This window comes from Bos grunniens, chromosome 16, assembly GCF_055505025.1.
Source record: "Bos grunniens cultivar Pamir isolate PY7600 chromosome 16, Bosgru_T2T1.0, whole genome shotgun sequence".
In the NCBI taxonomy this organism is placed as follows: domain Eukaryota; kingdom Metazoa; phylum Chordata; class Mammalia; order Artiodactyla; family Bovidae; genus Bos; species Bos grunniens.
This window is the reverse complement of record NC_141180.1, coordinates 42,489,320-42,506,553: the sequence shown is the minus strand read 5'-3', so window position 1 is coordinate 42,506,553 and position 17,234 is coordinate 42,489,320. Positions and strand designations below refer to the sequence as shown.

The 17,234-nt window shown below is 39.7% G+C and overlaps 1 protein-coding gene across 1 annotated transcript in view; it reads left to right on the top strand.

Moving 5' to 3' along the window:
- The window catches only part of MROH9 (maestro heat like repeat family member 9), a 79,928-nt gene that overhangs the window by 39,675 nt on the left and 23,019 nt on the right, over positions 1-17,234 (top strand). The window contains exons 9-14 of the mRNA XM_086344754.1: positions 3,415-3,580; positions 4,700-4,842; positions 6,095-6,232; positions 7,934-8,054; positions 11,763-11,900; positions 14,938-15,114. Of these exons, the coding sequence (XP_086200880.1) occupies positions 3,415-3,580; positions 4,700-4,842; positions 6,095-6,232; positions 7,934-8,054; positions 11,763-11,900; positions 14,938-15,114 (883 nt within the window). The remainder of the gene's footprint in view (positions 1-3,414; positions 3,581-4,699; positions 4,843-6,094; positions 6,233-7,933; positions 8,055-11,762; positions 11,901-14,937; positions 15,115-17,234) is intronic.

Genomic DNA, 17,234 nt, shown 5'->3' with positions numbered 1-17,234 from the left:
TTTAATTGTGTTCTGTTGTGCATCCCACATTGAAAAACCTCTCCTCAAAGTAATAATGGTTTTTTCCCCATATGTGATAGAATTCATAGTGGTTTTTTTTTTTTTTTTCATTTATGAAGGACAGACCTAAGATATTTCCACCCACCAATAAGATAATAAAACAAAAAAATTCCCAGGTATACTTGGGAGTCCCCTGTCCCTTAACTGTTTATTTGAAATTCATGATCCAGGATCATAAGAAATATTTAAGAAGAAAGGATGCTAATGTGAGCCTACATGACTTTATGAATCTAACAGCCAAATTAGAAGAGCTTATTAAATCACATTACTCCATTTCTATAGTTCATACATTGGAAGGGAAGGTATTACTTCTCTATTACTAAAAGAGAGTAATAGGCAGGAAGTTACATTATGGAAAGAATGCAGGCCTTGGAAACAAATTGACCCTTATATCCTGTGTGACATCATGTAAGTTTCATAAACATCATGATCCTCAATTTCCTAATCTATGACATGAGGAAACTTTTTATCTATGAAGCTGTTACACGGATTAAATTAATGTCTATAAGAGGTCAATGATTTCAAAAAACACTAAACCAATTTTGTTGATTTTTTTCAACAAGCCAACCAAGTTTATTGGTTTTTTGTTGGTTGTTCTTGTTGTTGTTGACTTTTTTCAACTGAGAGATTGCATTTTTAAAGGAAGCTTAAATTCACAAAGTATTTTACTAAGTATTTGTGAAAGTATTTGTGAAAGATGATGCTGTGAAAGTGCTGCACTCAATATGCCAGCAACTTTGGAAAACTCAGCAGTGGCCACAGGACTGGAAAAGGTCAGTTTTCATTCCAATCCATAAGAAAGGCAATGCCAAAAAATGCTCAAACTACCACACAATTGCACTCATCTCACACGCTAGTAAAGTAATGCTCAACATTTTCCAAGCCAGGCTTCAGCAATATGTGAACCGTGAACTTCCTGATGTTCAAGCTGGTTTTAGAAAAGGAAGAGGAACCAGAGATCAAATTGCCAACATCTGCTGGATCATGGAAAAAGCAAGAGAGTTCCAGAAAAACATCTATTTCTGCTTTATTGACTATGCCAAAGCCTTTGACTGTGTGGATCACAATAAACTGTGGAAAATTCTGAAAGAGATGGGAATACCAGACCACCTGATCTGCCTCTTAAGAAATTTGTATGCAGGTCAGGAAGCAACAGTTAGAACTGGACATGGAACAACACACTGGTTCCAAATAGGAAAAGGAGTTTGTCAAGGCTGTATATTGCCACCCTGTTGATTTAACTTATATGCAGAGTACATCATGAGAAACGCTGGGCTGGAAGAAACACAAGCTGGAATCAAGATTGCCAGGAGAAATATCAATAACCTCAGATATGCAGATGACACCACCCTTATGGCAGAAAGTGAAGAGGAACTCAAAAGCCTCTTGATGAGAGTGAAAGTGGAGAGTGAAAAAGTGGCTTAAAGCTCAACATTCAGAAAACGAAGATCATGGCATTCGGTCCCATCACTTCATGTGAAATAGATGGGGAAACGGTGGGAACAGTGTCAGACTTTATTTTTCTGGGCTCCAAAATCACTGCAGATGGTGACTGCAGCCATGAAATTAATAGACGCTTACTCCTTGGAAGGAAAGTTATGACCAACCTAGACAGCATATTCAAAAGCAGAAACATTACTGCCAACAAAGGTTCATCTAGTCAAGGCTATGGTTTTTCCTGTGGTCATGTATGGATGTGAGAGTTGGACTTTGAAGAAGGCTGAGCACCAAAGAATTGATTATTTTGAACTGTGGTGTTGGAGAAGACACTTGAGAGTCCCTTGGACTGCAAGGAGATCCAACCAGTCCATTCTGAAGGAGATCAGCCCTGGGATTTCTTTGGAAGGAATGATGCTAAAGCTGAAACTCCAGTACTTTGGCCACCTCATGCGAAGGGTTGACTCATTGGAAAAGACTCTGATGCTGGGAGAGATTGGGGGCAAGAGGAGAAGGGGAGAACAGAGGATGAGATGGCTGGATGGCATCACTGACCCAATGGACGTGAGTCTGAGTGAACTCTGGGAGTTGTTGTTGGACAGGGAGGCCTGGTGTGCTGCGATTCATGGGGTCGCAAAGAGTCGGACATGACTGAGCGACTGATCTGATCTGATCTGATCTGATTTTACTACTTAGGAAATTCTTGAAAAGTAAAAATATTCATAAGACTCAGTGTTTTCTTGTTTAGGTAGGAACTGAGTATCCACTGTGTGTAAAGTATTCCCAGCCTTCAAGCATTTTGTTGAGGAGAGTGAATATACCCACATGAGTATAAGATAAAAGCTGCCAATGAGTCCATCATAAACAGTATGACTGAGAAGGTACAGAAAGGAAACATAATTAGAATTAGATGAACTTTATTAAACTGGTCACCAGCAGGTCTTGTGCAATAGTAGGTGAGGATGGACGTAAAAAAGAGTGGAATTTGTAGGTAAGCTTAAACGGAGAAACAGAAAGAAGATCTGGTCAGCCAGAGGATATGATCAAGAGGTAAAGGAAGAGGCCCTGAAAGATTTGATGTCCATGTGGTTCTAAGCATGGTTATATGAATAAGCCTTGCAGACAAAAGCATTTGGTACTAGCGTTCTAGAGAGCTGAGTGTGTCCATGTTCTGAAGTGCCAGGGCCCCATAGTAAGAACCCAAATGCAGAGAGAATGAGCAACAGAGTTCAGAACTCAGCACGGCTTGACAAGCTATCAAGAATATACCAAGACAGAGGACTGTTTTTAAAATGAGCAACAATAAGAATAATCTTGAAGAGTAGCAGGTATGTAGGGAAAGGAACTTGGGAATTGGAAGCTGAGAAGCTGGGGTTCTAGTCACATCTGGTGAACTGATTAGATATGTGACATTTGGGGAAATGGCTTAGTTTTTAAATTTAACTTTCTAATTTTTAAGTTATGTAGATTTTTATTTAATTACCTTTTTATCTAGCTTTTCACATTGATGTATTTACATATATGTTAATTTGTATATCGATACCAGTTTTAAAATATTCAATTATCCCTGGACAAACAAGGTCACAAGGTGGAAGGAAGAGTATGGGGTACAGAAGCTGATCAGTTCCTGATGTTGAGCTGGACAGATATTTAAATAATAGTAGGAAATGAACTTGCAGACTGAGAGACTGTATTTTCCATAAGACCTTATTAAAATTCTTCCTCTGTTTTCAAGGACAAAAATCTTAATGGGATCATTTGGGAATGGGAATATCAGTTTGTTTTGGACTTGTCTGAAGTTTCTTTGCTCTATAAACATGAAAACCAAGATTGTTTTCCTGATTTGAGTCACACTGTCGAGCAGGAAATGAAAAGTGCATGATTCTCATGATCAGGGGTGGGGGGTTGTGTTTGCAGCATTTTGATACTGATGTGGTACGCAGCCGGTTCTGAGTCAAGTGTGGTCCCTCATGTACTGAAGACAATCTTGTTGATACTGAAAGGAAAGCCTAGAGAAATGGAGAAAATAATAACAGAAAGAAAACATTTCTCTCTCGACGCTACGAATATGATGCCTGTGGCGGTAAATAACACAATGATTAATTTCTGTTTGTTGTCATTGTTTTCTTAATCATGAAAATTCCTATCTGCCCACAGACTCAATCATACTTCCTTGACACAGTTTGGCTCTCATTCATTCATTCATTCATTCACTCAGTGCACACCCATGATCACAAAGCTTACAGTCTTGTAAGAGACACAGACAATGAACCAAAAAAATGTGTCATATGTCAGATGATACAAAGCTTAGAAGAGATATAAAGCAGGGTAGGAAAAAGAAGTGGCTGGGAGGGTTTCGGTAAATTGCTCAGGGTAGGTCTCTCTACTATAGTAATCTAATCAAAGACCTGAATGAGGTGAGGAAGTGATCCTTGCAGGTACCTGGGCATGAGAGTCCTAGGCAGAGAGAAGGGCAAAAGCCATGTAGTGATGGGAGTTTACCTGGTATGTTAGTGAAGCAAGGTCAAAACATCTGGAAAGAACTAACAAGGGTGAAAGTGCAGGAGATGGTATCGGAGAGGTAGGCACCAGTCAGGTCACATAGACTTGATAAGCACGTGAAGGCCTAATCTCATTCATGCCATCATTATATATCTCCCAAGCACCCACATTGGCACTCCTGAGAGTAAATTCAAGTCTTATAGAGATATAATAGGAAAAAATGGATAATGTTCCGTAAACATGAGGTGGTGAGATATGTTTCTCTGATATTGTAGGTATTGTAGTGGTCAGGGCACCAAACAATTTGTTAGTGACCTGGTACGCCCTGTCCCCCCTTAAATATTTCACTGTCCTGGATTGTTGAAGCAGTGGGAGGACCTGCGTCATTAACCACGTTGGCATGGAGTTGGGGGAGCTGTGTCCTCCTTGGGAATCAGCTTGCTTCCTGCCGGTTTGGCAGTCAGGCACTGTTGACAGTGCTTTGGGAGCCCATGGCCAGAAAATGCTTGGCACGGTTCCTGCCTCAGAATGGACTTAGTGACCATTATTGAATGAATGAGTATACATGCTCGCTTCAGGTTTCCTTCAAGGAAGTTGGGGGAAGGGTTGCAGAGTCCCTCCCTTTCCACGTCCCTCATCACTGCTGACTGGGTTTAAAGGGAGATGGTTACATTCTTGACACCAAACCTTTCCATTACAGGCATCCCAGGCCCTGTGCACATTACTGCCTCTTGGTCCTTACAAGAAAGCGGTGGCCCAGTTTTTCCCCCAGCTTTTGATGGCCCTCATGCTTCAACTCTTTTACAGCAGCAACCTGCGACTGATGACAGAAGACAGGCCTTTGTGAGATACTAGGGCTTGTTTCAGACTGAATAAGAAATGTGCTACTCCTTTGGGTTCCTTTGGAACTACATAATCCCATGTGCAGTATATTCATTTATTATAGTTTTCTCCCCTTAGAAGGGTAGGATGCCTTTGCAAAAGTAATTACCCTAAGTACCCCAAAGTAAGCTAGGACCTTCCCTGAATGTGTATGTAGTGTATAAAAAAAAATCACTCCCGCAGAACACAGTTTATTCCTGCCACAAAGGGAGGCCACCACACAGAGAGAAAGAGTAGGGAGGAGCAGCAGGTCCAAAGCTGGATATGTACTAGCTCTGCCATTTACCCTGATAATAATCTCTCAGGGTAAATTAGGTGTCAGGTGAAATAATATGCCCAAATGTGTTTTGTGAAATGTAAAGTTGCTTTGTGGTTGGTGATGTGATGAGTGGGCTTATGATAGCATGCTGCCATTCTGTCCATGTATGCATGCATGCTAAGTCACTTCAGTCATGTCTGACTCTTTGCAACCCCATGGACTATATAGTCCACCAGGAAATTCTCTCCATGGGATTCTCCAGGCGAGAATACTGGAGTGGGTTGCCATGCTCTCCTCCAGGGGATCTTCCCAACCCAGGGACTGAACCCGCATCTCTTACGTGTCCTGCATTGGCAGCTGGGTTCTTTACCACTAGTGCCACTTGGGAAGCCTGTCATTCTGTCCACATAAGGTAAATTCAGCTTTTCTCTTTTGCCCAAGAGATTACAGTTAGCTTTACTACTGTGCAGGGTAATCTGGACCCAACTGTCTGCTATTTGCCCTCATCTAAGCCAGGCAGGACTCTCAAACACAATCTGTCCCATTAAGATATTAAGTATGCTAATATAATCCACTCTCTTCCAAGCAGACATACACCAAATCATCTCAAGTAGGTAAGAATGTATTCTATTTATTTAAAGCATCCAAAGAAGACAATCAACAGGCACCTTTAGCATGTTTTCATATCATTTAGCATCTTTTGCTAATAAGCTTTTAATAAACTAATATGCTGCTCTATTATTAATCCTAGATTTTATATGCTACAATTTCAGTTTAACTCCACATCCCACACCCTGTTAATCAGGAGAGATGAAGACCATTTAGTGCTGTTTTCCTCTGAAGCATCCCCTTTCCCAAAATCAGCATCCTGCCCATCGTAGAAAAGCCAGGTCATTTGTATTTAGTTATGTAATGGCTACTGGCAGGTGATGACTCTCTTTTTTGGGCCCTTAGCTATGCCCGGGATGCCCTGAGAGTTCTGCTGAATTGTTCTGGACTTCAAGAGGTGGATACTGCTCTAAAGAGAAAGAACTGCTGGAACCAGTTTTCCCAAGTGCTGTTTCACCATCACGGAGTCTACCTTGTGGCCAAGTAAGAGCAGGGGCTTTGAGAAATGTTCTGTCTCTTTCCTTCCCGTTTCATCTTTCTTCAACTGTGGGAACACAGTCAGTATCCACTCCAAACTTCCAAATCTCTCTTAATAATCTGAATTGCCATTCAACTTCTACTTTTTCACTTATTTTTGAGGGGGGGTTTACTTTTCCTTGCCTTTCTCTCTTACCTAATGATATAGATACCAAATTATCCTTCCTCTACCCAACAAGTTTCTCTTTCAGATAAGGAGAGCTGGAGGGGAATCTGCTTCTTCCTTCCTCTGTTGTTAGCTGATTTCTGCTTTATAGACATCAGATGGTTATAAATGTGCTCCCACTTAGAAGAGGTCTGATATAAACCTGTGCCCAATGAGACAGATAAATTTGGGAAAGTATAATAGAAAAGGGATTTTACTTGTACCACAGTTCTTTTTCTAGTTAATCCACCAGTGAATAGCAAGCTTCTGATTACAGGAATCAGATTTTCTGATCAAGAATCACGATACATGGCCTTGACAACTTAGTAGACCATTTGAAGTTGTGACTGACTCAGAAAGTACACTGCATATGGTTCCTGGACTCTTGGAGCTTTTAAACCAACATCTTATTTGCACATAGATTTCAAGAACATATTTTATATAAAAACAAAAGGTGGTACCTTTCCATCCTACAGATAGAATCATTCTATCATCAGTACCTTAGTACATTTGAATCTTCTTACTCAAAGCATGGTCCACATACAAATAGCATCACCTGGGAGTGAAATATGCAGAATCTCAAGGCCCTCTCCAAACCTACTAATCAGAAGCTGCATTTTAGCAAGATCCCTGATTGATCTGTATGCCCATTCAAATTTGAGCATCAGAAAAAGACCCTGATGCTGGGAAAGACTGAGATCAGGAGAAGAAGGGGGTGACAGAGGATGAGATGGTTGGATGGTATCACCAACTCAATGGACATGAGTTTGAGCAAACTCCAGGAGACAGTGGGGGACAAAGGAGCCCATGTGCTACAGTCCACGGGGTCGCCAAAAGTCAGATGCAAAATAGCAACTGAACAACAACACTTTAGTGCTTCTCTTCCTGGAATCTTCAAATCGAAGCTCTGTTACATGATCCTTCCCAGTCCTGCTAATCTGATCCAGGCCAGCATGTTGGAATAACTGTGAGCCTGGTCACTGGCCCAAGTGTCTTATAGAGAATGGCTCAGTGAATCAGGGCTCACCACCTCTTCTCCTTAATAACCTAGGATATCTCCCAAGATAGTTTCTTAATTATATCATTCAAAGGAATGATTTGGTCTAAAACTACCAGTGTAATCTGTGTGGTCACCTTTGATTGTCAAGATACTTATTTTGTATTATTTATTTTTTCTACTTTTGGTCAGGCATGGATGGGAGCTTGCAGTAACATAGGGCAGTCTATACTGTGACACAGGATAGGAGAAACAGGAAAGAGGACTGATGTTAAGGACAGAGATATTATCAGTGATCCAGGTACATATAACTCCCCAGAGTCTGCACAGAATTCATAATGGGGCTGCAGTTTACCTTGGATTAAGGGATATTTGAGAATATTCTTTTTATCTGCATGATACAAAATATAAGGCTAATGGTTCTCCCTTTTCTACCATTAGCATTTGCTGATGCAGAAAGTGTTTTATCTTCTTTGCTAATTCAGTGCCTTATTCTTCTTTACAGAACTCTCAGTGAATACAACTTTCCACAGTTTCCAGAGACCTTGCATTATCTCTACAAACTCGCTGTAGAAGGTCCTAGAAGGTCAGAAGACAGTGTCATCACAATAATATTCTTCACTGAAGTGAGTTTCACTAGGAGACTGTGAATAACTGGGTTCTCATTTCCTTTCCTCATCCAAACTTAAATCAACATTCCAGTGTTTTATCTCCCTCTCCATATACTGATTCTTACCAAAAGTTAAGACAATAACAGATATCTGAAGCTGAGGGGGTAAGGTGAAGATAGATTTGGACTATGAGAGGGTTGTCCCTTTAGACTGTTCCAGAAATTGAACTTTGAAGGGGTTTGAATTGTGCAAACTAATTATTTTTGTAGAACTAATTCATATATCTCTGCATGCTTGTTAAAGTATGTGGATAATTGAGTTTACTAAAGGTGCTAGGTAACATTTGGATCTAAATGAGATTTCAGACTGCATGGAGGAAAAAAAAAAGAATGGACTAAATAACTGGGTAACATGAAGCTATAGAACTCTATCACTTTGTACATGAACATTACATCAAATATTGGAATGCCATAAAGAATTAAGCAAATTGAAGATTTTTGCTCACAAAAGGCATGTAGAAAATTCTATAAAATGAAATTAACTAAATGAAATCTAACCTTCCCTAAAAGTAATATGTAATATACAAGTTTCGATTTAAGGTATGATGCTAAATATTTCCCAAAGTATGACATGATTTCAAGCTTCATAGGAAAATAGTTAATAAATTACAAAGGCATACCCCTACACTATAGTATGTACTTCTAAAGCTTTCAGAAGGATACATGAATTAGTTTAACTTAACATTGCAATAGCAAGTCACCTATGTTTTTCAAACTTGCTTAATACATTTGAATCTCTCATATTTTATTATGTGACTCATTATTTTTATTGTACTATCCTTTAATTATGTACAAATACTGAACTGGTCTAAACATAACATACAAAATCCCTCCCCTACAATAACACAGTTAAAAGAGATTTACACTTACTATTTGTTTTTAATTTCTATCTCAAATAAAGCAAATGAATTCAGGTTTTTAACATTAATAGATGGATGAAGAGAAAGACAAGTGGTGGGGGAGAAAAAAAGGATGGAGGGAGGGAGAAAAAAAATTTCTTAGCTCAGAAAGGCCTAGAAGTTGTGAGTACCTCTACTCCTCAGATCTTGGTTTCTACATACTGTTTCCCACAAAAGGAACAAGGGTTCCCTGTAGGAATGGTTGATTCCAGGGAATGTACGCAATGAATCTGAAACACCCTGTTCTGCCAGACTTACTTAAAAAAATGACAGAATGGGTCAAAAGGACACAGAAGCCAGCTTGAAGGACCATCCCCAGGAAAACCTATGACAATCTGATCATCAAAAGGATCGACAGTAATGGCTTAAAATCCTTTGAATAAAATAAGAATCCTTGAGCCTGAAAAAAAAAACAAATAAAAAATAAACATACAGACTACATAAAATTTATATAAGCGTCATTAATATACCTGATAATGTTGAATGAAACCTAGTTGCCTCTCTCATCATGGATGTAATACTTACTGGATGTAATATTACATCATGGATGTAATACAATTGGAGAGTCACGTGACTGTCCTTCCAGGAAATCAGCAATGACCACACTCTTCCACTGCTTTCTCTGTTTAGAATTTCTGGACAATTGTCAACTTTCCAGTTCAACTATGCAGCCTCTTGGCCTTTAGTTATTCTGAGCACACAATCTATGTATTTTACCTAATTTTGGTCTTTTAAGCCAATGACACCTAAGATAGTATTACCAATGCCCATGCCATATATTCATATTTGTTATTTCTAGTTTTCTACTGGAGTAGGCAATGGCACCCCACTCCAGTACTCTTGCCTGGAAAATCCCACGGACGGAGGAGCCTGGTAGGCTGTAGTCCATGGGGTCACTAAGAGTCAGACACAACTGAGTGACTTCCCTTTCACTTTTCACTTTCATGCACTGGAGAAGGAAATGGCAACCCACTCCAGTGTTCTTGCCTGGAGAATCCCAGGGACGGGGGAGCCTGGTGGGCTGCCCTCTGTGGGGTCGCACAGAGTCGGACACAACTGAAGCGACTTAGCAGCAGCAGCAGCAGCAGTTTTCTACTACTGTAAATAGCAATCAAGTTTACATTTTTGTGCCTAAATTTTCTTTCTTTCGGTATTTTATTTTCTTATAACAGATTCCAAGAATTTGCAATAATAACTAAAGTGTATAAGCATTCTTGGGCTTCCCTGGTGTCTCAGTGGTAAACAATCTGCCTGCCAATGCAGGAGACGCAGGTTTGATCTCTGAGTCAGGAAGAGCATCTGGAAAAGGAAATGGCAACTCGGCCCGGTATTCTTGCCTGGGAAATCCCATGAACAGAGGAGCCTGGCAGGCTACAGTCCATGGGGTCACAGAAGAGTCGGACACAACTTAGCGACATAAACATTCTCAGGCTGGGGACGGTTAACTGGAAGGCAGGGCCATCGGTGCTCCCCACACAGTTCATGGGGGAGCTCATTCCATAGCACTTCACTACCGTGGACAAGCTGTCCAATGTGAAAGGTAGAATAGATGTCCTGCGGGTGATTTGATTTGTTCTTACTGTTAAAACTTTCAGAGAGGTTGAACATTTTTAAAATATTATTATCTATAAATTAAAGTTTCATATTATGGATACCCTGACCTTTATCCATTTAGCTACTATGACCTTAGTTTTTTCTTAATGAATTGTATGATTCTCTCTCTCACACACATGCACACACACACACACACACACCACAGATTTGTGGAGGATATCAAGTAACATATGAACACGGTACTTTAAACATCATTAGTGAGATAAATCACAAAGATTAAAAAAAGTCTGTAAAGAAATATTTTCCCCGCCTCAGAGGGTTTATTGATGTTATATGCATTGAGACCATAATTTTAAGATTATGATATGCATTGAAAGTGTTAGTCGCTTAGTCATGTCCAACTCTCTGCAACCCCATGGACTGTAGGAGACCAGGCTCCTCTGTCCATGGGATTCTCTAGGCAAGAATACAGGAGTGGGTTCCTATGCCCTTCTCCAAGGGATATTCTGGACCCAGTGATTGAACCTGGGTCTCCCGGACTTCCCAGGTAATGCTAGAGGTAAAGAACCTGCCTGTCAATACAGGAGACATAAGAGACATGGGTTTGATCTTTGAGTTGGGAAGATCCCTTGGAGTAGGGCACAGCAACCTACTCCAGTATTCTTGCCTGGAGAATCCCATGGGCCGAGGAGCCTGGCGGACTACAGTCCATAGGGCCACAAAGAGTCAGACACAACTGAAGTGACTTAGCACACACACATGCTCCTGCACTGCAGGCAGATTCTTTACCATCTGAGCCACCAGGGAAGCCCATGGTATGCATTACATGGTAGAAAATGAATAAGTAAACATATAACTGCTATTAGGCACCAAGGTTCTCCAGGTAAGAGAAAGAGGAGGCAGCATAAAAGTATAAAAAGTTAACATAAACTCTATTATCCTATGTGAAAAATTTCTTTCATCATATCTATATGTATGAAATTTTCTTTCATCATATGTATATAACAAAGCACGTATTTCTTATTACATCTGCTACTTCTCCTTCCCTCTATGGGCCCAGAAATATATGTGAAGTAAAAGTTTGTGTATGTATTTAGAGTTTTAGTGTGATTTGTATTCGTTTTACTAAACATGTCTTGATTTTTATTACTGAAGCAAAAAAATCTTTCTTGGCCATTATTCCATCTACAAACTTAACTGTTTTCTTTTAGCTTCTCAATAATTTCTTCAAGGACCCATTCCCAGAAAAATTTTTGGTTCTCTTCAGAAACTGGGTCAATGATCCCGATCCTGCAGTTTGCAAATTGAGCCTTCAGAAAATTGCCAGTATGGCACCAGTTATCAATGAGGTATGCATGTGTATGTGATTTGTGTCTGCCAGCACTCAAAGTTACGATCTGAGATTTGATGATCTGAGATAACTCAATATCATTACTGACAAAACACTGATTATTTTTAGTTTATACATCACTAAAACAAAGTCAAGTATTTTATCAATAAGGAAACTGAGTTGAATTGAAAGGATGTGTTGTTAATAGGCTTTATCATCTTATTTATATTTTCCCAGAAGATTATTCACTACACGCAGGACTTATCAAAATTGCCTTACATAAACACTCTTGTTTCAGTCTAAACCACATGTCTGTAAGTTATTTTTCACTCCAACATATACACATGAATACACACTAATTCCTGTCTCAGAGCGTTCATTCAAGTTTTTTCTTCCTTTATACTACTTTCCTCCTTCACCCATTCACATTTTTCTTATTTTTCAATGATTATCTCAAGTCAAATTTCACTGAATATTCTGCTTTCTAGCACCCTGATCCCTTTCAGAGCCACTCCAACTATAAGCACTTGCTTATATAATATTTATATTTATGGCTCTCTACCTATGGCTCTGAAACTAACAGCATCAGTGTCTCTTGGAAACTTGTTAAAAATGCACCTTGTCAGGCCCTATCACAGGCCTATGGAATCAGAAATCCTAGAGGTTGTGCCCACCAACCTATGACTTCAAAATTCCTCCAGGTGATCCTCAGTTCAGTTCGGTTCAGTCACTCAGTCGTGTCTGATTCTTTGCAAATCCATAGACTGCAGATTACCAGGCTTCTCTGTCCATCACCAACTCCCGGAGTTGCTCAAAATCACATCTATCGAGTTGGTGATGCCATCCAACCAACTCATCCTCTGTCGTCCCTTTCTCCTTCTGCCTTCTATCTTTCCCAGCATCAAGGTCTTTTCAAAAGAGTCAGTTCTTCACATCAGGTGGCCAAAGTATTGGAGTTTCAGCTTCAGCATCAGTCCTTCTAATGAATATTCAGGACTGATATCCTTTAGGATCGACTGGTTTCATCTCCTTGCAGTCCAAGGGACACTTAAGAGTCTTTTCCAACATCACAGGTCAAAAGCATCAATTCTTCGGCACTCAGCTTTCTTTATGGTCCAACTCTCACATGCATACATGACTACTGGGAAAACCATAGCTTTGACTAGATGGACCTTTGTTGGCAAAGTAATGTCTCTGCTTTTTAATATGCTGTCTAGGTTGGTCATAGCTTTTCTTCCAAGGAGTAAGCGTCTTTTAATTTCAAGGCTGCAGTCACCATGTGCAGTGATTTTGGAGCCCAGGAAAATAAAGTCTGTCACTGTTTCCCTTGTTTCCCCATCTATTTGCCATGAAGTGATGGGACCGGATGCCATAATCTTAGTTTTCTGAATGTTGAGTTTTAAACCAACTTTTTCCCTCTCCTCTCTCACTTTCATCAAGAGGCTCTTTAGTTCCTCTTTGCTTTCTGCCATAAGGGTGGTGTCATCTGTGTATCTGAGGTTATTCATATTTCTCCCTGCAGTCTTGATTCCAGCTTTTGTTTCATCCAACCCAGCATTTTGCATGATGTACTCTGCATAGAAGTTAAATAAGCAGGGTGACAATATACAGCCTTGACGTATTCCTTTCCCAATTTTGAACCAGTCCGTTGTTCCATGTCTGGTTCTAACTGTTGCTTATTGACCTGCATACAGATTTCTCAGGAGGCAGGTGAGGTGGTCTGATATTCCCATCTCCTGAAGAATTTTCCACAGTTTGTTGTGATCCACACAGGCAAAGATTTTAGCCAGGTGATTCTGGTACAGGCTAAACTGGAGAACTACTGTCCCATATCATTTCCCACTGTCATGTGAATACTTGCCTTCCCAGAAGAGTACATCAAAGCATATTCCTAAGTTTTGTAATTCACTTGCAAATTCCAAAGTACCTTGCACAATGCTGAGACTGCAGATATTCCATAAATTGTTACTGATTTAATAAGAAATTTAATAAATCCTAGTATATGTATTTGGAGAAGGAAATGGCAACCCACTCCAGTGTTCTTGCCTGGAGAATCCCAGGGATGGCACAGCCTGGTTGGGCTGACGTCTCTGCGGTCGCACAGAGTCAGACATGACTGAAGCGACTTAGCAGCAGTAGCAGCAGCAGTATATGTATTAAGCATAGTCTCTGAAAGCTTAAAGACAGTCAGTGGGCACTCATTTTAAATTTAGAATGAAGTGAGCCATAGTTAATTTGCTTTAGATAAATCATAGGAGTCAATAGTATGAATTATAAATAGAAAGTTATTTATTGCCTTGTCTAGTGCTCTGACCAAGAGAGACACAGTAGAAAGTGATCTGGATTGAGGTTTAATATACCATCTACTAGTAAGGACTCAGTTTTCCTGCATGACACAAGTGTCTTCTGGCTATTACTTTGGCAAATAGTATTTATTTCTTTTACTTCTTTTCTTTCCAGCGTTTCTTTCTCTTTTTTGATGCCTCCTTTTCATGTTTTAATGGCTTGATACTCTGCATGTCTCTGATCTGCAATTGAGGCCCACAACTTAGCTCAGGAGCTCAGTGGCTCTCATGTTTAGATGTTAGTACTGCCAATGGCATGTTGGTAAATATTTATTAAACAATCAACTCTGTGAAAATAAGACCACTTATTCCCTGATGTAAATACTCCCACCATCGCTGATTTCAATCTATCAAAGGGACATCAGTAAACATGGATCTGGGCAGAGATGCACAGTAGCACATTATTAGTTAATATTTCCACCATCCAGATACAATACATGTAAACAACCTGAAAGGCAGAAAAAATTAGAAAATTTAGCAAAAGAAATAGGAAGAAATGAGTCTTGAATATTTACTACCATTGTTTTTTATTTATTTCTAAATTTACAAAATTTAAATTTTTAATAGTGACTTTTTTTGACAATTGATTCCTATAAGCCAGCCCCAGCACATCACTGCATGGTGCCCACACTCAGAGGTGTGTGTATCAAATGCTACCTCAAGTCTCCTTCTAGTCCCTAATTCCCACCGCTTTCTTTCTGTTATACATAGATAGAAAATGTCTGCAGCTTGTTAACATCCATTTTGGACGCCTTCCTTTCCAAAGACATGACTGTTATAATCCGGGCCTTGATAACCCTCAGAAAACTTTTAGACAGACTGGACAAGGTGACCTACTCCTCCCTGTCTACCAGAATTGCCTCCAGCTACTGTCCTCTGATGGATCATGTGAGTTTCTCACAGATATGTGAGATCATTGGGTTTCATCATTCAGCTGAAGCGCCAGCTAAGGCAATGATATTACATTCCAGAATAAGTGAACAGAAGGCAGTCAATTTGTGCCGATCTGCCATTTGTTTTCCAGAGATAATAATATTGACCAAGTAAGCTCTAAGTTTGTATATGTGTTTTTACACATTTTTAAAATTTTATGTATTCATTTATTTTTGGCTGTGCTGGGTCTTCCGTGCTGCTTGGGCTTTTCTCTAGTTGCAGCAAGCAGGGGCTATACTCTAGTCGCAGTGCACAGTCTTCTCACTGTAGTTTCCTCTCTCGTTTCAGAGTATGGGCTTCAGGGTACTTGGGCTTCAGTCGTTGCTGCACATGCGCTCAGTTGCTGTGGCTCCTGGGCTCTAGAGCACAGGCTAATTGTGACTCACAGGCTTAGTTGCTCCATGGCATGAGAGATCTTCCCGGATCAGGGATCAAACCCATGTCTCCTGCATTGGTAGGCAGATTCTTTACCACAGAGCCACCAGGAAAGCCCTGTATGTTTGTTTTTAAGCTACAGAAGTCTGACCATAGGAAATGAGAGTCAAAATGTAGCCTTTATTTTTAGATGAAAGAGGAATTGTAGTTTAGTGGCTATATTTGTTAACACAGAATCTGGACTTTCTAGGTTCAAATCCCTGTGCTGCCACTGACTAGCTGTGAAATCTTGAGCAAGTGGCTCAGTCTGTTAGTACATCATCTGTAAAACAGAGTGAGTAGCAGGTATATTATGGGTATTAGAGTTGACATGTGTAATACCCCAAATGAATTTATTATCATAGAAAACATTAATTAGAAAGTCTTTGATCAGAAAGTTGTGCATTTTGAAAATTCTCATTTTTATGGTAATGTGTAGTATTTATGGTAAATGTATAGTTTATTAAAAATATAGTATTTTAATAAACAAGAACATGTTGGTATGCTATGAGAAATCTATTTGTTTTTAAAGACTCCTTTGATGAGTTGTTTGTGAACCAGAGAATTGTGTCATAGTAAATTATCTTGCCAAAATTTGTAACTTCTTACTAGTTCTGCAGATTTCATTGAAAGGGGGCTCAATATTATTAAATTATAGAAAGAGGAAACTTAGTGGCAGAAAAGATTTTTATAAGGACATAATAATAGTAATAATAACACTGGCTAAAATTTATTGAGCATTTACTGTACACCAGGCATTATTCTAAGGGATTTACATGGACAATTTCATATAATTCTCTAGACAACTCTCTTGGGCTTCCCTTGTGGCTCAGCACGTAAAGAATCCACCTGCAATGTGGGACACCTGAGTTCAATCACTGGGTTGGGAAGGTCCCCTGGAGAAGGGAAAGGCTACTTACTACAGTATTCTGGCCTGGAGAATTCCACGGACTGAATAGTCCACAGGGTCCCAAAGAGTCGGACATGACTGAGCGACTTTCACTTTCACTAGAAGACAACTCTATTACTATTTTCCAGTTTACATATAAGCAAACTGAGGCAAACTGAAGTGAATATTAGACCAAGTTCATACAGCTGATAATTAGTATGTCCATGTAAATAATTATCTTCAAAATGGAATAATATTTTTGTAAAACCTGGAAGTGATATTATATTTTTTAAAAATTAACCTCTTCCTCTGACTTGTAATTTTTCTCTTCTAGAATCCTTATAATCCAATCACCGTCCTATTTGGACTAAGTAAACCCTTGGAAACCTAGTATTATGCCAGTATGCAAAGAACTCACGTTGGTATTCAGTAGCAATTCTGTAAAGGCCTCCAGCATTTGAATATATCATGGTTACATTACCCTAAGTATTTTGATAGAAATTATCTCCAAGTTATATGGATTTTTACATGTTATATCTTTCAGTTCAGTTCAGTTGCTCAGTCATGTCTGACTCTTTGTGACCCCATGGACTGCAGCATGCCAGGCTTCCCTGTCCATCACCAACTCTCGAAGCTTGCTCAAACGCATGTCCGTCAAGTTGGTGATGCCATGCAACCATCTCATCCTCTGTCGTCCCCTTCCCCTCCAGCCTTCAATCTTTCCCAGAATCAGGGTCTTTTTCAATGAGTCAGTTCTTCGCATCAGGTGACC